At 41.1% G+C, this 24,556-nt stretch overlaps 1 protein-coding gene across 1 annotated transcript; it reads left to right on the top strand.

Moving 5' to 3' along the window:
- Window positions 1-2,470: 2,470 nt before the first annotated feature.
- Window positions 2,471-23,686, top strand: LOC109892044 (keratin, type I cytoskeletal 18). Its single transcript, XM_020484463.2, has 11 exons — window positions 2,471-2,571; window positions 6,982-7,252; window positions 7,606-7,731; window positions 8,223-8,305; window positions 8,665-8,821; window positions 15,545-15,712; window positions 16,630-16,755; window positions 20,092-20,214; window positions 20,319-20,413; window positions 20,892-20,917; window positions 22,902-23,686. Exons 2-11 carry the CDS (start codon window positions 6,989-6,991, stop codon window positions 23,027-23,029), a joined length of 1,296 nt encoding a protein of 431 aa, XP_020340052.1. The 5' UTR covers window positions 2,471-2,571; window positions 6,982-6,988; the 3' UTR covers window positions 23,030-23,686.
- The last annotated feature ends 870 nt before the right edge of the window (window positions 23,687-24,556 follow it).

Here is a 24,556-nt window from a genome sequence, read left to right as displayed (position 1 = left end):
CCCCATAATGACATCACAATACCCCATAATGAAAAAGCAAAAACAGGTTTTTAGAATTTTTTTCAAATTTATATATATTTTTTTTTTTATCCAGACCCTTTACTCGGTACTTTGTTGAAGCACCTTTGGCAGCGATTACAGCCTCGAGTCTTCTTGGGTATGACGCTACAAGCCTGGCACACCTGAATTTCTTCTACAATCTTCTTTGCAGATCCTCTCAAGCTCTGACAGCTTGGATAGGGAGCATCGCTGCCTTTTCAGATCTCTCAAGAGATGTTCGATCGGGTTCAAGTCCGGGCTCTGGCTGGGCCACTCAAAGACATTCAGAGACTTGTCCTGAAACCACTCCTGCGTTGTCTTGGCTGTGTGCTTAGGGTCGTTGTCCTGTTTGAAGGTAAACCTTCGCCCCAGTCTGAGGTCCTGAGCACTCTGGAGCAGGTTTTCATCGGTCTACTCTCTGTAGCCTCAAGGGTCTTAAAATACAGCCACATACTTCTATAGCCCTCTAATTAGAATCGATATAGCCAATCACCTAAACTCTTCAGAAGTGATAGAACTATCTAGTATTGACATAGCCACACATACAGAATAACTATTTATTATTGACATAGTCACACATACAGTAGAACTATTTAGTGTTGACATAGTCACACATACAGTAGAACTATTTAGTATTGACATAGCCACACATACAGAATAACTATTTATTATTGACATAGTCACACATACAGTAGAACTATTTAGTGTTGACATAGTCACACATACAGTAGAACTATTTAGTATTGACATAGCCACACATACAGTAGAACTATTTAGTATTGACATAGTCACACATGCAGTAGAACTATTTAGTATTGACATAGTCACACATACAGTAGAACTATTTAGTGTTGACATAGTCACACATACAGTAGAACTATTTAGTATTGACATAGCCACACATGCAGTAGAACTATTTAGTATTGACATAGTCACACATGCAGTAGAACTATTTAGTATTGACATAGCCACACATGCAGTAGAACTGTTTAGTATTGACATAGCCACACATACAGTAGAACTATTTAGTATTGACATAGTCACACATGCAGTAGAACTATTTAGTATTGACATAGCCACACATGCAGTAGAACTATTTAGTATTGACATAGTCACACATGCAGTAGAACTATTTAGTGTTGACATAGTCACACATACAGTAGAACTACTGAGTATTGACATAGCCACACATACAGAATAACTATTTATTATTGACATAGTCACACATACAGTAGAACTATTTAGTGTTGACATAGTCACACATACAGTAGAACTATTTAGTATTGACATAGCCACACATACAGTAGAACTATTTAGTATTGACATAGTCACACATGCAGTAGAACTATTTAGTATTGACAGTCACACATGCAGTAGAAGTATTTAGTATTGACATAGCCACACATACAGAATAACTATTTATTATTGACATAGTCACACATACAGTAGAACTATTTAGTGTTGACATAGTCACACATACAGTAGAACTATTTAGTATTGACATAGCCACACATACAGTAGAACTATTTAGTATTGACATAGTCACACATGCAGTAGAACTATTTAGTATTGACATAGTCACACATGCAGTAGAACTATTTAGTATTGACATAGCCACACATGCAGTAGAACTATTTAGTATTGACATAGCCACACATGCAGTAGAACTATTTAGTATTGACATAGCCACACATGCAGTAGAACTATTTAGTATTGACATAGCCACACATGCAGTAGAACTATTTAGTATTGACATAGCCACACATGCAGTAGAACTATTTAGTATTGACATAGCCACACATGCAGTAGAACTATTTAGTATTGACATAGCCACACATGCAGTAGAACTATTTAGTATTGATATAGTCACACATGCAGTAGAACTATTTAGTATTGACATAGCCACACATGCAGTAGAACTATTTAGTATTGACATAGCCACACATACAGTAGAACTATTTAGTATTGACATAGTCACACATGCAGTAGAACTATTTAGTATTGACATAGCCACACATGCAGTAGAACTATTTAGTATTGACATAGTCACACATGCAGTAGAACTATTTAGTATTGACATAGTCACACATGCAGTAGAACTATTTAGTATTGACATAGCCACACATGCAGTAGAACTATTTAGTATTGGCATAGCCACACATGCAGTAGAACTATTTAGTGTTGACATAGTCACACATGCAGTAGAACTATTTAGTATTGACATAGCCACACATACAGTATAAATCTATTGACATAGCCTTCTGTTGTTTGATTAGACCAATTCTCTTTCCTTCTTTTAAAATTTTAGATTTTACACTGCTGAATGAAGTTCAGGTGACTTCTAGCTACCTGCAGGAGATAACAACTCCAATGTCTTTACAGAAGCTTCAGAGGCTACACCCACTTTTAGATGTGGCCCCTCCCCATTTCTCACCTCTATATTAATGCACCTGTAGCATTAGTCTCACAGTAGACTCAGCATTCTCCAGGATCCCTCTCTCCCTCTTTCTCACTGAAGAAAACAGAATCCAGGTCAGTGGTTTCATTTCACTATTTCTATTTAGTCTTATCTTACATGAATCGAAGATTAAAAAAAGAAGAAAGATAATCAAGTTTGTCTGAATAACTGTATAACTGTAATGAAATTTATTTTTGAAAACAGCAAATGTATAATGACAAAAACATTGAAAACTAAGTTATAATGAAAGATTGTAATTCATAAGATTATAAATTATTGTTCAAATATCTTTATTTGTGCCTCTATCGCCTTATTTCTATATGTTTCTCTACTCATCACATCACAAAGGAAGGTTTTATTTGTTTGGATGTTTTGTCGTTGGTGGGAGAATCTCGTATTAAATGACAGAGGGTTTCACCTATTGAACGGCCCACCCACAGGTCCAATCAGTGTTGTTTCCATGTCATTTCAACCAAAAAACTCAATGTGACGACATTAAATTAACTTGGAAAACTGATCGAATTTGCAAAAAGTCCTCAACGCATTTTTGGTTGATTTCACAATTGAATTCACTTTAGCGGACAACTCAACCAAATGTAAATCCAAACTAGACGTTGAACTGACATCTGTGCCCAGTGGCTGGTGACTGTGGACACTGTCTGTTTACCATGCAAACACCAAACAGAACTAGTATTGTTTTAGACAGAACATAACTCTGAACTCCTTAATCTGAACTCATGTTTGTTCTTGGTTTTGTGATTTCTGTCATTGACAAGAGGTAAAAACTAACTTTCTAACTTATTGTTGAATAGAATAATAACAACAATAACTATCCCCATAGTAATGTAAGATATGAAGGGTTTTCTGAGTTCTTGGGAAACTCTTCTGATACCAGATTGGTAATTTACATGTTGATGATTGTACTGTAAACTGGGATGAAGTAATTGTTGATGGTCTCAAACAGTTTAGTAGTCACAAAGACAGTCTAGTAATCACAAAGACAGTCTAATAGTCATACAAACTTTCTAGTAGCCATGAAGACAGTCTAGTAGCCATAAAGACAGTCTAATAGTCACAAAGACAGCCTAGTAATCACAAAAACAGTCTAGTAACCAGTGCTCCCACACATTGGCTAACCGGGCTATCTGCATTGTGTCCTGCTAACCCCTCTTTTACTCTACTGCTACTCTCTGTTCATCATATATGTCACTTTCTTAACCATATCTACATGCACATACTACCTCAATCAGCCTGATTAACCGGTGTCTGTATATAGCCTCTCTACTGTATATAGCCTCTCTACTGTATATAGCCTTGCTACTGTATATAGCCTCTACTGTATATAGCCTCTCTACTGTATATAGCCTCTCTACTGTATATAGCCTCACTACTGTATATAGCCTCTCTACTGTATACAGCCTCGCTACTGTATATAGCCTCGCTACTGTATGTAGCCTCTCTACTGTATATAGCCTCGCTACTGTATGTAGCCTCTCTACTGTATATAGCCTCGCTACTGTATATAGCCTCTCTACTGTATATAGCCTCTCTACTGTATATAGCCTCTCTACTGTATATAGCCTCTCTACTGTATGTAGCCTCTCTACTGTATATAGCCTCTCTACTGTATATAGCCTCTCTACTGTATGTAGCCTCTCTACTGTATATAGCCTCTCTACTGTATGTAGCCTCTCTACTGTATATAGCCTCTCTACTGTATATAGCCTCTCTACTGTATGTAGCCTCTCTACTGTATATAGCCTCTCTACTGTATATAGCCTCTCTACTGTATATAGCCTGCTACTGTATATAGCCTCTACTGTATATAGCCTCTCTACTGTATATAGCCTCTCTACTGTATATAGCCTCACTACTGTATATAGCCTCTCTACTGTATACAGCCTCGCTACTGTATATAGCCTCGCTACTGTATGTAGCCTCTCTACTGTATATAGCCTCGCTACTGTATGTAGCCTCTCTACTGTATATAGCCTCGCTACTGTATATAGCCTCTCTACTGTATATAGCCTCTCTACTGTATATAGCCTCTCTACTGTATATAGCCTCTCTACTGTATGTAGCCTCTCTACTGTATATAGCCTCTCTACTGTATATAGCCTCTCTACTGTATGTAGCCTCTCTACTGTATATAGCCTCTCTACTGTATGTAGCCTCTCTACTGTATATAGCCTCTCTACTGTATATAGCCTCTCTACTGTATATAGCCTCTCTACTGTATGTAGCCTCTCTACTGTATATAGCCTCTCTACTGTATATAGCCTCTCTACTGTATATAGCCTCTCTACTGTATGTAGCCTCTCTACTGTATATAGCCTCTCTACTGTATATAGCCTCTCTACTGTATATAGCCTCTCTACTGTATGTAGCCTCTCTACTGTATATAGCCTCTCTACTGTATGTAGCCTCTCTACTGTATGTAGCCTCTCTACTGTATATAGCCTCTCTACTGTATATAGCCTCTCTACTGTATATAGCCTCTCTACTGTATGTAGCCTCTCTACTGTATGTAGCCTCTCTACTGTATGTAGCCTCTCTACTGTATATAGCCTCTCTACTGTATATAGCCTCTCTACTGTATATAGCCTCTCTACTGTATGTAGCCTCTCTACTGTATGTAGCCTCTCTACTGTATATAGCCTCTCTACTGTATATAGCCTCTCTACTGCATATAGCCTCTCTACTGTATATAGCCTCTCTACTGTATACAGCCTCTCTACTGTATATAGCCTCTCTACTGTATATAGCCTCTCTACTGTATATAGCCTCTCTACTGTATGTAGCCTCTCTACTGTATATAGCCTCTCTACTGTATATAGCCTCTCTACTGTATATAGCCTCTCTACTGTATACAGCCTCTCTACTGTATATAGCCTCTCTACTGTATATAGCCTCTCTACTGTATATAGCCTCTCTACTGTATATAGCCTCTCTACTGTATACAGCCTCTCTACTGTATATAGCCTCTCTACTGTATATAGCCTCTCTACTGTATATAGCCTCTCTACTGTATATAGCCTCTCTACTGTATGTAGCCTCTCTACTGTATATAGCCTCTCTACTGTATATAGCCTCTCTACTGTATATAGCCTCTCTACTGTATGTAGCCTCTCTACTGTATATAGCCTCTCTACTGTATATAGCCTCTCTACTGTATATAGCCTCTCTACTGTATATAGCCTCTCTACTGTATGTAGCCTCTCTACTGTATATAGCCTCTCTACTGTATGTAGCCTCTCTACTGTATGTAGCCTCTCTACTGTATATAGCCTCTCTACTGTATATAGCCTCTCTACTGTATATAGCCTCTCTACTGTATATAGCCTCTCTACTGTATGTAGCCTCTCTACTGTATATAGCCTCTCTACTGTATGTAGCCTCGCTACTGTATATAACCTCTACTGTATATAGCCTCTCTACTGTATATAGCCTCTCTACTGTATATAGCCTCGCTACTGTATATAACCTCTACTGTATATAGCCTCTCTACTGTATATAGCCTCTCTACTGTATGTAGCCTCTCTACTGTATATAGCCTCTCTACTGTATATAGCCTCTCTACTGTATATAGCCTCTCTACTGTATATAGCCTCTCTACTGTATATAGCCTCTCTACTGTATATAGCCTCTCTACTGTATATAGCCTCTCTACTGTATATAGCCTCGCTACTGTATATAGCCTCTCTACTGTATATAGCCTCTCTACTGTATATAGCCTCTCTACTGTATATAGCCTCGCTACTGTATATAGCCTCTCTACTGTATATAGCCTCTCTACTGTATATAGCCTCTCTACTGTATATAGCCTCTCTACTGTATATAGCCTCGCTACTGTATATAGCCTCTCTACTGTATATAGCCTCTCTACTGTATATAGCCTCTCTACTGTATATAGCCTCTCTACTGTATATAGCCTCTCTACTGTATATAGCCTCTCTACTGTATATAGCCTCTCTACTGTATATAGCCTCTCTACTGTATATAGCCTCGCTACTGTATATAGCCTCGCTACTGTATATAGCCTCTCTACTGTATATAGCCTCTCTACTGTATATAGCCTCTCTACTGTATATAGCCTCTCTACTGTATATAGCCTCTCTACTGTATATAGCCTCGCTACTGTATATAGCCTCTCTACTGTATATAGCCTCTCTACTGTATATAGCCTCTCTACTGTATATAGCCTCTCTACTGTATATAGCCTCTCTACTGTATATAGCCTCTCTACTGTATATAGCCTCTCTACTGTATATAGCCTCTCTACTGTATATAGCCTTGCTACTGCTATTTTCAACTGTATTTGACCTATTGTTCACCTAACACCTTTTTTGCACAATTTTTGCACTAGTAGTCATAAAATCCGTCTAGTGGCCATACAAACTGTCTGTACGGCTACTATATTACAACAGCGTTCCGACCCTCAAATTTTTATCAGGTCTTCTTCCTCTTTGTCATCTCCCACACAGAGCCGTCATGTCGTCCAGTTTCTCAGTGCGGAGCTTCTCTGTGGGCCGTCAGCCCTCTTTCTCAAGCCTGTCTCTGAGAGACAGCGTCCGTGCCCGCTCCAGAGCTGCCGTGTCCTTTGCCACCAGCCCCCTGACCCGCTCCGCCTCCATCAGCCATGACCTGAACAGAGTTCCAGTCACCCTGAACCTCAATGGGCAGCTGGGCAACCACACCAACGAGAAGGAGGCCATGCAGGGCCTCAACAACCGCCTGGCCACTTACCTGGACAAGGTGGGTGGAAGGTAGCCTAGGGGGTAGAGGTTAGAGAAGTGGTTCAGAAACCGGAGGCTCGCTGGTTCAAATCCTAGATCTGACTGGAAATCTAGTGTAGAGTGAGCTAGCAGCTATCCTGAACAGAGGAGGCTGGTGGGAGGAGCTTAGGAGGAAGAGCTCATTGTAATATCTGTAATGTCATTAATGGAACGTTATCAGAAACATTGGAAACCACATGTTTAACCTCATTCCATGGATTCCATTCCAGCCATTACAATGAGCCCGTCCTCTTCTGATCCTGAGTACCATCCTGTCGTTGTACCCTTGAGCAAGCACTTTGCAAGATAATGGATAATAAGTCTTGTTCTTAGGTGCGCTCCCTGGAGACGTCCAACGCAGACCTGGAGCTGAGGATCAAGCAGATAATGATTGAGCGCCTCCCTAAAGGTCACGACTTCGAAACCATGATGGCCCAGGCCCACCAGGTGGAACAGGAGGTGGGTTCCCAGCGTCCCTACGTTCCCATGAGCCCTCTCTCTCTCTCTTAACCAATGCTCTTTTCTCACTGTACAATGAGGACACTGTCTATGTCTGAGTCAGGATGTGGATTTACACATTGTGAACATAGTCACGCTCAGTACACACGTGTGGCCGTACACGTTTACCATACAAGTGTTAACACAGTGACTCTCTTTAATAGGAGTTTAACATTAGCAGAAATAGACCCTATTCCTTAACCTGCGCTAGACTGCCCCACCAGATGGTGGGTAAAAGATGAGCATAAGGCCATTTTAAACGGGTACAGTTTAATGCGTTACCCAATATCCCAAGGATGCATATGGAGTCAGTGTTTCAGTAAGTGAGTTGACAGTGAAAGTATCAGTTTAAGATACATTAGAGATGATGGAAACCTTCAACTGTAAAATTGTACTAGTACGTGGTAGATATGTGAGAGGTAACGCTTACCCTGATCCCTGTCTTTCCTCAGGTGAGGAAGAAGACACTGGAGAACGCTCGCCTCATGCTGGAGATTGACAATGCTAAACTGGCAGCTGACGACTTCAGGATCAAGTGAGTGGTTCTCTGTGTTTGCTTCTGAACATTAGTCCAGTTCAGTTTTGAAGTGAAAGCTCTTCAAACATGGTTTGCAGATGTATGTTCAGGCTCCACACCAACGCTGCATTAAGTAGACAAATATTTGTCTGCATAGTGCAACTGTGTGCTTGTGTGTGTTTTAGTCTGTGTTTGTGTCAGTTAATCCTTCCCCTCCTCCCTCACCCCACCCCACCCCTTCTTTCAAGTGTAATGTTGATTTTACTATCTGTATTGAATACTTTAGAAACATTAGTCACCAAAGCTCACACAATCTCTCCCTTCAGAATCTCTCACTTCTCAATCTCTTCCTCCTCCACCTCCTCCTCCTCCTCCAGGTGGGAGACAGAGTTGTGCATGTCCCAGTCTGTGGAGAGGGACTGTTTGGCCCTGAAGAAGGCCAAGGTGGACCATGATCAGATCATTGGGTCCCTGAAAGGAGACCTAGACAGCCTGAAGGAAGAGATCTACTTCCTGAAGAAGAACCATGAGGAGGTGAGAGGAGGTAGCTCCGTAGATCAGGACTTTATCCATGCTAAAGCGTATAAGTCAGAAATTGGAGAGAGGTCGACTTTAAGGAAGATGGTATCCCGACAGACAAAACTAGTGGAAACGATGTCATCAAGATGTCGTTTTAACCAGTTTTGACCTCTGGGATAGAGGGGCCAGGAGTTTTTCGTCACTTCATTACGAAGCCAGGAAAAACTATGGGTCCCTAGTTATAGCCAGGTTATAACTGAACCACAGATTTTTCCCATGGTCTCCTAGAATGGGAAGATGTCTCTGACTGGAGTAAGACAAGGATGTCCTCTGTCACCTTTCCTCTTCTTACTGGCCATTGACCGAATGGTCTGAACTGAATGACAGACCACTGAATCACGTAAGTGGTCTGAAAGGGGAAGAGACTGGTCCTCTGTTCATTTCTGTCCCAGTGGTGGTATCACTCTACATCCCCTTAGAAGCTTGGAGTAGGAACCGGCTCAGACTCTGAAACCCAGCACCGGAGGCCTCTTTGTCTTAAGTAACTCAAAGCCTGAGTAACTCAGGTCTTAGCTTTTTTTACTCAAGTCTACAGAGACCCCTCTCAAAACAGCATTGGTTCACTGGTTGCTCTGCTCTGAATAGGAACACTACAGACCTGTGTGAAGGGATAAGTCACCTTGTACTACTTGTATGTGGCACGGGGTAGAATGATGTGATTGTATGTTTCTTCTGGTGTGTGTGTGCACGTGCCTGCGTCCGTGTGCTTGCCTGCCTCTGTGTGTGTGGCTCATCCCTTCCTATTTTCATATGGTGTGTGTATGTTTGTGTGTTTGTGTGTTGTCGATAACTGGCCCTAGATGTGCTCGGTGTGTCTATAAAGCTGGTTGTGGTGCCAATGCAGTGGTGCCATATGCTGAGTCTATTAAGATGTGTATTTCGCAGAGAGGGAGAGGTAGAGGGAGAGGGGGAGAGAGAGAGAGAGAGAGAGAGAGAGAGAGAGAGAGAGAGTGAGAGAGTGAGAGAGTGAGAGAGAGAGAGAGAGAGAGAGAGAGAGAGAAAGGGGGGGCAGTGAGAGGCCCCTGAGCAAGGCTGTTAACCCACTGTTCTCCGGGCACCGATGGCGTGGATGTAGATTAAGGCAACTAACTGCACATCTCTGATTCAGAGGGGTTGGATTAAATGCTGAAGACACATTTCAGTTGAATGCATTCAGTTGTATAACTGACTAGGTCTCCCCCTGTCCCTGTGGAAGGGAACAGTGATAGGGAACAGTGAGAGGGAACAGTGACATGAGCTCACCTTCATCAAGTATTCATGGAGAGGATGTTAATAATGAAGAGGGTCTCTCTGTCACAGTGGGGTGTAGAATTCACTGACCTCTCTGTCACAGTGGGGTGTAGAATTCACTGACCTCTCTGTCACAGTGGGGTGTAGAATTCACTGACCTCTCTGTCACAGTGGGGTGTAGAATTCACTGACCTTCTCTCTGTCACAGTGGGGTGTAGAATTCACTGACCTTCTCTCTGTCACAGTGGGGTGTAGAATTCACTGACCTCTCTGTCACAGTGGGGTATAGAATTCACTGACCTCTCTGTCACAGTGGGGTGTAGAATTCACTGACCTCTCTGTCACAGTGGTGTGTAGAATTCACTGACCTCTCTCTGTCACAGTGGTGTGTAGAATTCACTGACCTTCTCTCTGTCACAGTGGTGTGTAGAATTCACTGACCTCTCTGTCACAGTGGTGTGTAGAATTCACTGACCTTCTCTCTGTCACAGTGGTGTGTAGAATTCACTGACCTCTCTGTCACAGTGGTGTGTAGAATTCACTGACCTCTCTCTGTCACAGTGGGGTATAGAATGTCTGATATAGTACGGCTTTCAGGCAATCAGCATTCAGGGCGCGATCCAACCAGTTTATAATGTCTGATATACCACGGATGTTAGCTAATCGGCATTCAGGGCTCAAACCACCCGGTTTGTAATGTATTACAGCACACGCTCTCTTGGAGGACTAATACACAAACACAGAATATTCATAAAAGCATAGAAAAACTAACATAGAGATCAACATGGGGTAAAAACATGTTAGAAATACACTGAAACACAAAGTCAATCACAGACTCATTATTTAAGTCTGGGGGTCTAGGCCAGGTTCCTGTCAGGTACTTTGCAGAAATTATTAAAGGAACAGAATCAGAACAGGGAACGAAGGTTATCTACATTGTTCTGAAACAGAACCGTTATTTTAAAAGCATGGGAACTGGTTAATAACGTTATTTTGAGTTCCGGCATTTTTTTCTAGTCCCACAATGAAACTCAACAAAGCGCCTATGCAAAGCCCTCACTCCGCCTGAAGCATAGATTACTGTACCCTACTGATGAGTGTCTACTGATGATGTTACATAGGTTACTGTAGCCTACTGATGATGTTACATAGGTTACTGTAGTCTACTGATGATGTTACATAGGTTACTGTAGTCTACTGATGATGTTACATAGGTTACTGTAGTCTACTGATGATGTTACATAGGTTACTGTAGCCTACTGATGATGTTACATAGGTTACTGTAGTCTACTGATGATGTTACATAGGTTACTGTAGTCTACTGATGATGTTACATAGGTAACTGTAGTCTACTGATGATGTTACATAGGTTACTGTAGCCTACTGATGATGTTACATAGGTTACTGTAGTCTACTGATGATGTTACATAGGTTACTGTAGCCTGTAGCCTACTGATGATGTTACATAGGTTACTGTAGTCTACTGATGATGTTACATAGGTTACTGTACCCTACTGATGATGTTACATAGGTTACTGTAGCCTGTAGCCTACTGATGATGTTACATAGGTTACTGTAGTCTACTGATGATGTTACATAGGTTACTGTACCCTACTGATGATGTTACATAGGTTACTGTACCCTACTGATGATGTTACATAGGTTACTGTACCCTACTGATGATGTTACATAGGTTACTGTACCCTACTGATTATGTTACATAGGTTACTGTAGTCTACTGATGATGTTACATAGGTTACTGTAGCCTACTGATGATGTTACATAGGTTACTGTAGTCTACTGATGATGTTACATAGGTTACTGTAGTCTACTGATGATGTTACATAGGTAACTGTAGTCTACTGATGATGTTACATAGGTTACTGTAGCCTACTGATGATGTTACATAGGTTACTGTAGTCTACTGATGATGTTACATAGGTTACTGTAGCCTGTAGCCTACTGATGATGTTACATAGGTTACTGTAGTCTACTGATGATGTTACATAGGTTACTGTACCCTACTGATGATGTTACATAGGTTACTGTAGCCTGTAGCCTACTGATGATGTTACATAGGTTACTGTAGTCTACTGATGATGTTACATAGGTTACTGTACCCTACTGATGATGTTACATAGGTTACTGTACCCTACTGATGATGTTACATAGGTTACTGTACCCTACTGATGATGTTACATAGGTTACTGTACCCTACTGATTATGTTACATAGGTTACTGTAGTCTACTGATGATGTTACATAGGTTACTGTAGTCTACTGATGATGTTACATAGGTTACTGTAGTCTACTGATGATGTTACATAGGTTACTGTACCCTACTGATGATGTTACATAGGTTACTGTAGTCTACTGATGATGTTACATAGGTTACTGTAGTCTACTGATGTTACATAGGTCACTGTAGTCTACTGATGATGTTACATAGGTTACTGTAGTCTACTGATGATGTTACATAGGTTACTGTAGTCTACTGATGATGTTACATAGGTTACTGTAGCCTGTAGTCTACTGATGATGTTACATAGGTTACTGTAGCCTACTGATGATGTTACATAGGTTACTGTAGTCTACTGATGATGTTACATAGGTTACTGTAGCCTGTAGTCTACTGATGATGTTACATAGGTTACTGTACCCTACTGATGATGTTACATAGGTTACTGTAGTCTACTGATGATGTTACATAGGTTACTGTAGTCTACTGATGATGTTACATAGGTTACTGTAGTCTACTGATGATGTTACATAGGTTACTGTAGTCTACTGATGATGTTACATAGGTTACTGTAGTCTACTGATGATGTTACATAGGTTACTGTAGCCTGTAGTCTACTGATGATGTTACATAGGTTACTGTACCCTACTGATGATGTTACATAGGTTACTGTAGTCTACTGATGATGTTACATAGGTTACTGTAGTCTACTGATGATGTTACATAGGTTACTGTAGTCTACTGATGATGTTACATAGGTTACTGTAGTCTACTGATGATGTTACATAGGTTACTGTAGTCTACTGATGATGTTACATAGGTTACTGTAGTCTACTGATGATGTTACATAGGTTACTGTAGCCTGTAGTCTACTGATGATGTTACATAGGTTACTGTACCCTACTGATGATGTTACATAGGTTACTGTAGTCTACTGATGATGTTACATAGGTTACTGTAGTCTACTGATGATGTTACATAGGTTACTGTAGTCTACTGATGATGTTACATAGGTTACTGTAGTCTACTGATGATGTTACATAGGTTACTGTAGTCTACTGATGATGTTACATAGGTTACTGTAGCCTGTAGTCTACTGATGATGTTACATAGGTTACTGTACCCTACTGATGATGTTGCATAGGTTACTGTAGTCTACTGATGATGTTACATAGGTTACTGTAGTCTACTGATGATGTTACATAGGTTACTGTAGTCTACTGATGATGTTACATAGGTTACTGTAGTCTACTGATGATGTTACATAGGTTACTGTAGTCTACTGATGATGTTACATAGGTTACTGTAGTCTACTGATGATGTTACATAGGTTACTGTAGTCTACTGATGATGTTACATAGTTTACTGTAGCCTGTAGTCTACTGATGATGTTACATAGGTTACTGTAGCCTACTGATGATGTTACATAGGTTACTGTAGTCTACTGATGATGTTACATAGGTTACTGTAGTCTACTGATGATGTTACATAGGCTACTGTAGCCTGTAGTCTACTGATGATGTTACATAGGTTACTGTAGTCTACTGATGATGTTACATAGGTTACTGTAGTCTACTGATGATGTTACATAGGTTACTGTAGTCTACTGATGATGTTGCATAGGTTACTGTAGTCTACTGATGATGTTACATAGGTTACTGTAGTCTACTGATGATGTTACATGGGTTACTGTAGTCTACTGATGATGTTACATAGGTTACTGTAGTCTACTGATGATGTTACATAGATTACTGTACCCTACTGATGATGTTACATAGGTTACTGTAGTCTACTGATGATGTTACATGGGTTACTGTAGTCTACTGATGATGTTGCATAGGTTACTGTAGTCTACTGATGATGTTACATAGGTTACTGTAGTCTACTGATGATGTTACATAGGTTACTGTAGTCTACTGATGATGTTACATAGGTTACTGTAGCCTACTGATGATGTTACATAGGTTACTGTAGTCTACTGATGATGTTGCATAGGTTACTGTAGTCTACTGATGATGTTACATAGGTTACTGTAGCCTACTGATGATGTTACATAGGCTACTGTAGCCTGTAGTCTACTGATGATGTTACATAGGTTACTGTAGTCTACTGATGATGTTACATAGGTTACTGTAGTCTACTGATGATGTTACATAGGTTACTGTAGTCTACTGATGATGTTACATAGGTTACTGTAGCCTGTAGTCTACTGATGATGTTACGTAGGTTACTGTAGCCTGTAGCCTACTGATGATGTTACATAGGTTACTGTAGTCTACTGATGATGTTACATAGGTTACTGTAGTCTACTGATGATGTTACATAGGTTACTGTAGCCTGTAGTCTACTGATGATGTTACATAGGTTACTGTAGCCTGTAGTCTACTGATGATGTTACAAGCGTAATTCAGGAATTAGGGAGAGAGATTTTCAATCAGAATGGATTCACTTTTTCAATGCTAGTTGAGGATACTTCAGTTATCACATTTCCCTTTGGAATTATTAACCACAAAAAGGTAAGACGTGCTTTTAATTCTAGTGCTGCTCTGCACAAACAAACTTGTTAGCTAGCTAACGTTAGCTTTGTCCAACATTAAGACAACTCTCGGATGTTCAAAGACATTCAAAGTTCCTCCATAGACTCTGCTCCTCGTAGGTATAATTCTGTGGTCCTAATTCAGATTGTGCAGACCATAATAAGATGCCCAGAGCTTCAAGGCAAGCCTCCTCCTCCACCCTTTCTCACTGTTTCCCCACCTGCAAAATCTCAGTCGCATCTCATGTCCTACACTTGTCTGTCCACAGTGACTGGCAGCACAGTGTAAGGGTTTGGCTTTCATTATGATTAAACCATTCTGTTACAGCAAAAGACAATTTGCTCTTAATGACTTTCCCATACAGATGAAATCGTTTGCCTGCTCCGTAGCAAGCTGCTCCACCCGCACTGAGTATTTTAATGTCGAGCTCAATGTAAAAAATACAATCATCTCAGAGGTTTTAAAAGGAACAGAAAGGAGCAATATAAAAGTACATTTTGGGGGGTTCGGACCGTTTCAGAACTTTATTTTACTGGTTGGAACAGTGGACGGAATAAAATAAATAATGGTTCTGTTCAGAAAGACGCCATTGGAAAAAAGTTCCAACCCCTGGTACTTTGTGACAACATTTGTAATTGATTGATTGATTTATGTATGAATTGTCTCTCTGCAGGAGGTTGAGTCTATGAAGGGCCATATTGCTGCTCAGACTGTGAACGTGGAGGTGGACGCGGGCCGTGGTGGACCTGAACTGGGCACAGTAATGTCAGAGCTTAGAACTCAGTACGAGGGCATCATCAAGAAGAACAAGGACCAGGCTGAGCAGTGGTACCTCAAGAAGGTTAGTGGGGGACTGACTGGATGGGGACCTCAAGAAGGTCAGTGGGGGACTGGCTGGATGGGGACCTCAAGAAGGTCAGTGGGAGACTGGCTGGATGGGGACCTCAAGAAGGTCAGTGGGAGACTGGCTGGATGGGTACCTCAAGAAGGTCAGTGGGAGACTGGCTGGATGGGTGCATCACCATGACAGAAACTAGACACTAGAGTTTAGTCTCTCAGGGCTGATTTGTAACATGAGATAAGTGCGTGTGACTCAAATGTTCATGCAAATCTCCCGTTGGCATTGCATGTGTATCTCAAGTTACGATTCAGGCGTATCATAGTTATCATATCCAGGTTAACCCAGGTGTGGTATCTAGTAACTTACTGTAGTGTTCTCAGTAACCTGGGGATGCGGTTTGTTCAGGAACGTGTGTGTTACTGTTTTCAGTAACCTGGGGGTGAGGTGTGTTCAGGAACGTGTGTGTTACTGTTCTCAGTAACCTGGGGATGCGGTTTGTTCAGGAACGTGTGTGTTACTGTTTTCAGTAACCTGGGGGTGAGGTGTGTTCAGGAACATGTGTGTTACTGTTTTCAGTAACCTGGGGGTGAGGTGTGTTCAGGAACGTGTGTGTTACTGTTTTCAGTAACCTGGGGGTGAGGTGTGTTCAGGAACGTGTGTGTTACTGTTTTCAGTAACCTGGGGGTGAGGTGTGTTCAGGAACGTGTGTGTTACTGTTTTCAGTAACCTGGGGGTGCGGTGTTCAGGAACGTGTGTGTTACTGTTTTCAGTAACCTGGGGGTGAGGTGTGTTCAGGAATGTGTGTGTTACTGTTTTCAGTAACCTGGGGGTGAAGTGTGTTCAGGAACGTGTGTGTTACTGTTTTCAGTAACCTGGGGGTGCGGTGCATTTAGGAACGTGTGTGTGGTGTGTTACAGCTGGAGATGGTGCAGAACGAGGTAAAGGAGTCTAACGAGGCTCTCAGGGGGGCTCAGAGTGAGTTGGTGGAGAGACAACGCTTCCTACAGAACCTGGAGGTGGAGCTGGAGAGTCTGCACAAACAGGTAGGAACTAGGAACCTGTCAACTGGGCGTTGTGTTGTACTGGGGATCTACAGCTGGACAACCAGCACAACTACAGTATCGATGGGATCCTTGCTCTTTTCCCCACCCATGTTATCCTTGTTGACTGTGAATATATCTCACCTTCCTTGATGTTGGGTCAGATACACTCCTTTAGGAGAACCCTTTTTGGTTCTAGGGTTCTTTAAATGGTTATTCTAGCAGGTTCTAGAGAGCACCTTGTTTCTAAGAGTGTAGGGATCAGTGTTATAACGACACCCATCCACTGACCTGTATACACAGATTCTCTTCCTTTCTGTAATCACACACTGTATATTTGATGAGAAGGTGTATCGGGTATACATTTAATCTGCGTGTGTTCATGTGTGCATGCATGTTTGTCTCGTCCTCAGTTTATTTGCATTGCCCCTCCCCCCCTGGAACGCTGCTGCTACTCTCTGTTATTATTTATGCATAGTCACTTTAATAACTCTACCTACATGTACATTACCTCAATACCGGTACCCCCTGTATTTAGCCCTGCTATTGTTATTTATTGCTGCTCTTTAATCATTTGTTTTTCTTATCTCTGACTTTTTTTTGTATTTTCTTAAATCTGCATTGTTGGTTAAGGGCTTGTAAGTCAGCATTTCACTGTAAGGTCTACACCTGTTGGTTAAGGGCTTGTAAGTCAGCATTTCACTGTAAGGTCTACACCTGTTGGTTAAGGGCTTGTAAGCAAGCATTTCACTGTAAGGTCTACACCTGTTGGTTAAGGTCTTGTAAGCAAGCATTTCACTGTAAGGTCTACACCTGTTGGTTAAGGGCTTGTAAGTAAGCATTTCACTGTAAGGTCTACACCTGTTGGTTAAGGGCTTGTAAGTAAGCATTTCACTGTAAGGTCTACACCTGTTGGTTAAGGTCTTGTAAGTAAGCATTTCACTGTAAGGTCTACACCTGTTGGTTAAGGGCTTGTAAGTAAGCATTTCACTGTAAGGTCTACACCTGTTGGTTAAGGTCTTGTAAGCAAGCATTTCACTGTAAGGTCTACACCTGTTGGTTAAGGGCTTGTAAGTAAGCATTTCACTGTAAGGTCTACACCTGTTGGTTAAGGGCTTGTAAGTAAGCATTTCACTGTAAGGTCTACACCTGTTGGTTAAGGGCTTGTAAGTAAGCATTTCACTGTAAGGTCTACACCTGTTGGTTAAGGTCTTGTAAGTAAGCATTTCACTGTAAGGTCTACACCTGTTGGTTAAGGGCTTGTAAGTAAGCATTTCACTGTAAGGTCTACACCTGTTGGTTAAGGTCTTGTAAGCAAGCATTTCACTGTAAGGTCTACACCTGTTGGTTAAGGTCTTGTAAGTAAGCATTTCACTGTAAGGTCTACACCTGTTGGTTAAGGGCTTGTAAGTAAGCATTTCACTGTAAGGTCTACACCTGTTGGTTAAGGTCTTGTAAGTAAGCATTTCACTGTAAGGTCTACACCTGTTGGTTAAGGGCTTGTAAGTAAGCATTTCACAGTAAGGTCTACACCTGTTGGTTAAGGGCTTGTAAGTCAGCATTTCACAGTAAGGTCTACACCTGTTGGTTAAGGGCTTGTAAGTAAGCATTTCACAGTAAGGTCTACACCTGTTGGTTAAGGGCTTGTAAGTAAGCATTTCACAGTAAGGTCTACACCTGTTGGTTAAGGGCTTGTAAGTAAGCATTTCACAGTAAGGTCTACACCTGTTGGTTAAGGGCTTGTAAGTAAGCATTTCACTGTAAGGTCTACACCTGTTGGTTAAGGGCTTGTAAGTAAGCATTTCACTGTAAGGTCTACACCTGTTTGTTAAGGGCTTGTAAGTCAGCATTTCACAGTAAGGTCTACACCTGTTGGTTAAGGGCTTGTAAGTAAGCATTTCACAGTAAGGTCTACACCTGTTGGTTAAGGGCTTGTAAGTAAGCATTTCACAGTAAGGTCTACACCTGTTGGTTAAGGGCTTGTAAGTAAGCATTTCACAGTAAGGTCTACACCTGTTGGTTAAGGGCTTGTAAGTAAGCATTTCACTGTAAGGTCTACACCTGTTGGTTAAGGGCTTGTAAGTAAGCATTTCACAGTAAGGTCTACACCTGTTGGTTAAGGGCTTGTAAGTAAGCATTTCACTGTAAGGTCTACACCTGTTGGTTAAGGGCTTGTAAGTAAGCATTTCACAGTAAGGTCTACACCTGTTGGTTAAGGGCTTGTAAGTAAGCATTTCACAGTAAGGTCTACACCTGTTGGTTAAGGGCTTGTAAGTAAGCATTTCACTGTAAGGTCTACACCTGTTGGTTAAGGTCTTGTAAGTAAGCATTTCACAGTAAGGTCTACACCTGTTGGTTAAGGTCTTGTAAGTAAGCATTTCACTGTAAGGTCTACACCTGTTGGTTAAGGGCTTGTAAGTAAGCATTTCACAGTAAGGTCTACACCTGTTGGTTAAGGGCTTGTAAGTAAGCATTTCACAGTAAGGTCTACACCTGTTGGTTAAGGGCTTGTAAGTAAGCATTTCACTGTAAGGTCTACACCTGTTGGTTAAGGTCTTGTAAGTAAGCATTTCACAGTAAGGTCTACACCTGTTGGTTAAGGTCTTGTAAGTAAGCATTTCACTGTAAGGTCTACACCTGTTGGTTAAGGGCTTGTAAGTAAGCATTTCACAGTAAGGTCTACACCTGTTGGTTAAGGGCTTGTAAGTAAGCATTTCACAGTAAGGTCTACACCTGTTGGTTAAGGGCTTGTAAGTAAGCATTTCACAGTAAGGTCTACACCTGTTGGTTAAGGGCTTGTAAGTAAGCATTTCACTGTAAGGTCTACACCTGTTGGTTAAGGTCTTGTAAGTAAGCATTTCACAGTAAGGTCTACACCTGTTGGTTAAGGGCTTGTAAGTAAGCATTTCACTGTAAGGTCTACACCTGTTGGTTAAGGTCTTGTAAGTAAGCATTTCACAGTAAGGTCTACACCTGTTGGTTAAGGTCTTGTAAGTAAGCATTTCACAGTAAGGTCTACACCTGTTGGTTAAGGTCTTGTAAGTAAGCATTTCACTGTAAGGTCTACACCTGTTGGTTAAGGTCTTGTAAGTAAGCATTTCACTGTAAGGTCTACACCTGTTGGTTAAGGGCTTGTAAGTAAGCATTTCACTGTAAGGTCTACACCTGTTGGTTAAGGGCTTGTAAGTAAGCATTTCACAGTAAGGTCTACACCTGTTGGTTAAGGGCTTGTAAGTCAGCATTTCACTGTAAGGTCTACACCTGTTGTATTTGGCGCATGTGACAAATGACATTTGATTTGATGTGATTTCTTTATCGGACTCACCCTCTCCACCCCAGGTGTCAGCTCTGAAGGGTAACCTGGGGGAGACTGGTCAGAAGTACAGCCTGGAGATGGAGCGTCTGCAGACCACGCTGTCCCAGCTGGAGGAGGACCTGTCTCAGCTGCGTCTGGACATGCAGGTACTCACTGGTAGCCCAGCGGCTAAGGAGGTGGAACTGTTTTCATATCTCCGTTGTTTACAGTAACACATGGACTAATAAAGTTGTGTTGAATTTTATTGCAGCGCAACAAGACGGACTATGAACAGCTGCTCCGCATCAAGCAGAACTTAGAGATAGAGATCGCCACCTACAGGAGACTGCTGGAGGGAGAGGAGACGTGAGTCACGAGGATGATCGTCTTTATGTGAACGTTTAAAGGGACATTTTCAACTTCATATTCATCATCTCCAGCACCACCCCAACATTAACATATTTGAAAATTGCACATTTCTATGTTTTGTAGTAAAAAAATATAGAGGAAGATAAGTGTTTCCAGAGACATCATCCGTGTGCATCGTGTGATTTTAACCAATTATGAGTAGGCATTGCCTGCTAATTGTCTACTAATTGGTTGATGATGTCATTGGAAACGCTTCTCTTCCTCTATCTTTGTTACATATAATACTATGGTCAGATGTAAATAAGGTGTGCTTAGTACTGTATATCCAGGAAAGTTCTGCTCTCAGTTGAGTTGAATCAAACAGATAATGATTTCAACAGAAGAGGAATTCTTAGCACATTCATCTTCTGCCAGTGACAATTTCCATGTATCAGTTGAAGTCATTGAGCACATTCTTTTTCCATTATTGATGCAGGATTAAAGAAGTACCATCACCAAAACGTGAGTAACAGTTCTTTAACTTGACATCACTCTCACATCCTCATTGACACAGGCTAACCTAAGCAAACATCAACAATTACTTACTCAGCAAAACATTGATTGATTGGCGCACAATTGGCCCAGCGTCCTCCAGGTTTGGCCTGGGTAGGCCGTCATTGTAAATAAGAATTTGTTCATAACTGACTTGCCTAGTTAAATAAAGGTTCAATAAAAAATAAAATAAACTATTAAAATGATTGTGGATGTGACCGTACACCTGGATGGAGAAAGCTGATAAAGGTATCAGTGTGACATTAGGTAATTCCATCCATGGCGTTTGAAAAGAGTCCCCATTCATTCATGAATAGGTCATTTCATTCTCACACAGAGAGACCTCAATTCACCTCAGCCTCTCAAATGGACTGCATGGACTTATCCTGATCACTCATCCTGGTCACCCATCCTGGTCACCCATCCTGATCACCCATCCTGGTCACCCATCCTGGTCACCCATCCTGGTCACCCATCCTGGTCACCCATCCTGATCACCCATCCTGGTCACCCATCCTGATCACCCATCCTGGTCACCCATCCTGATCACCCATCCTGGTCACCCATCCTGGTCACCCATCCTGATCACCCATCCTGATCACCCATACTGATCACCCATCCTGGTCACCCATCCTGATCACCCATCCTGATCACCCATCCTGATCACCCATACTGATCACCCATCCTGATCACCCATCCTGATCACCCATCCTGGTCACCCATCCTGATCACCCATCCTGGTCACCCATCCTGATCACCCATCCTGGTCACCCATCCTGGTCACCCATCCATCGTTTGTTTCCCTTTCTTTCTTATCTTCCCTCCTCCATTCTCTCGTCCCTCCTCCCTTCTCCAACTCACCCTCACCTTCATCGAGCATTTCATTGGTCTGAATGTTCACCAGGCTCAAGGTCCAGGGGGGTTACGCTCCCGGGGGAAGTTTCCCCTAGGTACAGATTTAGGATCAGCTTCCCCTCTCCCAATCCTAGTCGGGAAACTGCAAAACTGACCCAAGATCAGAATCTAGGGGCAACTTTACCCTACACCAAGCAGTTACATGGGGAAACGACCCTAGGCTAGCTTGTGTAGGTACTGTCGGTGACTTATAGAGTAAAGTGGAGGTACTCCGGGCCATTGGCTCGCTGACAAAGCCAACTGCCCAACACCTATTTACACTGCAGGTTTAAAATATTGTCAGCGGTGTTGTCTTATGTCAGAATCAAATGTACAACTTCATTCTGTGCTGCTTCCGCCACCCTGGGATCAAATCAAGGGGCCGTGGCCACAGACTAATGGCAGTTTCATAAGCCTGCAAACAAAGCAAACACCCAAAACAGTGTTGTCCCTAGCAACTGCATTAGGTGAAAATAATACCACAAGTCTCAATGTTGTAACGGAGTGTTACTGTAGGCTTGTGACTACTCACTGCATCAATTTGGTAGCACTTTATTGGGGTGTACTTACAAAAGGAATTCTTAGCACATTCATAAGCTATACTTAACTCATTCATAAGCTATACTTAACTCATTCATAAGCTATACTTAACTCATTCATAAGCTATACTTAACTCATTCATAAACTATACTTAACTCATTCATAAGCTATACTTAACTCATTCATAAACTATACTTAACACATTCATAAGCTATACTTAACTCATTCAGAAGCTTTACTTAACTCATTCATAAACTATACTTAACACATTCATAAGCTATACTTAACTCATTCAGAAGCTATACTTAACTCATTCAGAAGCTATACTTAACTCATTCACAAGCTATACTTAACTCATTCAGAAGCTATACTTAACTCATTCACAAGCAGTAGATATATCATCAACAAGTTGGCAAGTTCATAGGTCGTGTTACAAATCAGAGCCTGTTGGGTTACAGCAATACTGTGACATCCTCTTCCTCAACCTCTTCCTCAACCTCTTCCTCTCGTTTCCCTGCAGAGGAGCCGGATGTGCGGACCAGGAAGATAGTGAAGGTGGTGACTCAGACTATGATCAACGGCAAGGTGGTGGATGAGTCCAGCGAGGTGGAGCACATACAGGAGGAGGTGAAGAAGAAGAAGAAGTGAGAAGGGCCTCATCATCATCATCATCATCATCATCTTCATATAGCCTCGTTAATGTTATTTTATTGTGTTCTTTTTTAAATCAATTTTTACTTTAATTAGTAAACATTTTCTTAACTATATTTTCTTAAAACTGCATTGTTGGTTAAGGGCTTGTAAGTAAGCATTTCACAGTAATGTCTACACCTGTGTGACAAATATCATTTGATTTGATCGTTTCTTCTCACACATCGTGGTCAAGGGCCAGCCTTACCCACTGACCCTCAGGGGCCTCCACTAACATGGATGTCTGTTTCATTCTCATCAGAGTGTTAGTCTTCCCTGTTCCTTTCACAGCCTCATGGATATGTCTGGGGACAATATGAGCTATATAGTATATAGTATGCATACAATAATATAATAATACAATAATATGAGATGTACTGAAAGTCATTTGGCATCTGTCCCTCAGTTGTCACATGACTAACATGGTTGTTGTTTAATAAAACGTTTTGCTTTGTGCATTAAACTATTTATTTCTATATTTAGGTAACAAGCAATAGACACAGTAAATCTCTTTCAACTGAACTGCATTTTTTGGGCTGGGCTTTCAACATGCTTTTGTGTCTGTGTCTATAAACTTCTGTAATGTCTGAAATAAAGGTTTGTCTTTTAGTCAAAGTTGGTATTATTTTCTCTTTTATTTTGTTTCATCATCATGGAGTGTCCAAAATACTTCTTATATGTTCAATAACTATCAACCACAATCTACAATGTAAGACGTATTACATCCAACACATTCCACACATACTCAAAACACATTCTATGAATTCTACACATACTCAAAACACATTCTATGAATTCTACACATACTGAAAACACATTCTATGAATTCTACACATACTCAAAACACATTCTATGAATTCTACACATACTCAAAACACATTCTATGAATTCTACACATACTCAAAACACATTCTATGAATTCTACACATACTCAAAACACATTCTATGAATTCTACACATACTGAAAACACATTCTATGAATTCTACACATACTGAAAACACATTCTATGAATTCTACACATACTCAAAACACATTCTATGAATTCTACACATACTCAAAACACATTCTATGAATTCTACACATACTCAAAACACATTCTATGAATTCTACACATACTCAAAACACATTCTATGAATTCTACACATACTCAAAACACATTCTATGAATTCTACACATACTCAAAACACATTCTATGAATTCTACACATACTCAAAACACATTCTATGAATTCTACACATACTCAAAACACATTCTATGAATTCTACACATACTCAAAACACATTCTATGTAAAACCATGAAACTACCCTGTCTACTACGTAGCCTGATGAGCACAATGACACGTCAGTGGAGATAACTGTGCCTGTTCATGTGCGTGTAATGACTGCTTTGTGCAGTAGGTAGGCATGCATACAACACTGCAAGGTTACCTTCATGTTGAGCCTAAACGTCTGTCTGACAGCTCTGATTAATGCTCCAGTCCTAT

Source organism: Oncorhynchus kisutch, linkage group LG6, assembly GCF_002021735.2.
Source record: "Oncorhynchus kisutch isolate 150728-3 linkage group LG6, Okis_V2, whole genome shotgun sequence".
NCBI lineage: Eukaryota > Metazoa > Chordata > Actinopteri > Salmoniformes > Salmonidae > Oncorhynchus > Oncorhynchus kisutch.
The sequence above is the reverse complement of the archived record's forward strand: the minus strand, read 5'-3'. Positions and strand labels throughout refer to the sequence as shown.

What these genes read in the sequence shown, in the direction of transcription:
- LOC109892044 (XM_020484463.2), top strand. Translation starts at nt 6,989, where the DNA reads ATGTCGTCCAGTTTCTCAGTGCGGAGCTTCTCTGTGGGCCGTCAGCCC. An exon ending in TGGCCACTTACCTGGACAAG is followed by an intron (nt 7,253 to 7,605) that starts GTGGGTGGAAGG and finishes TCTTGTTCTTAG; the next exon opens with GTGCGCTCCCTGGAGACGTC. An exon ending in AGCAGTGGTACCTCAAGAAG is followed by an intron (nt 15,713 to 16,629) that starts GTTAGTGGGGGA and finishes GGTGTGTTACAG; the next exon opens with CTGGAGATGGTGCAGAACGA.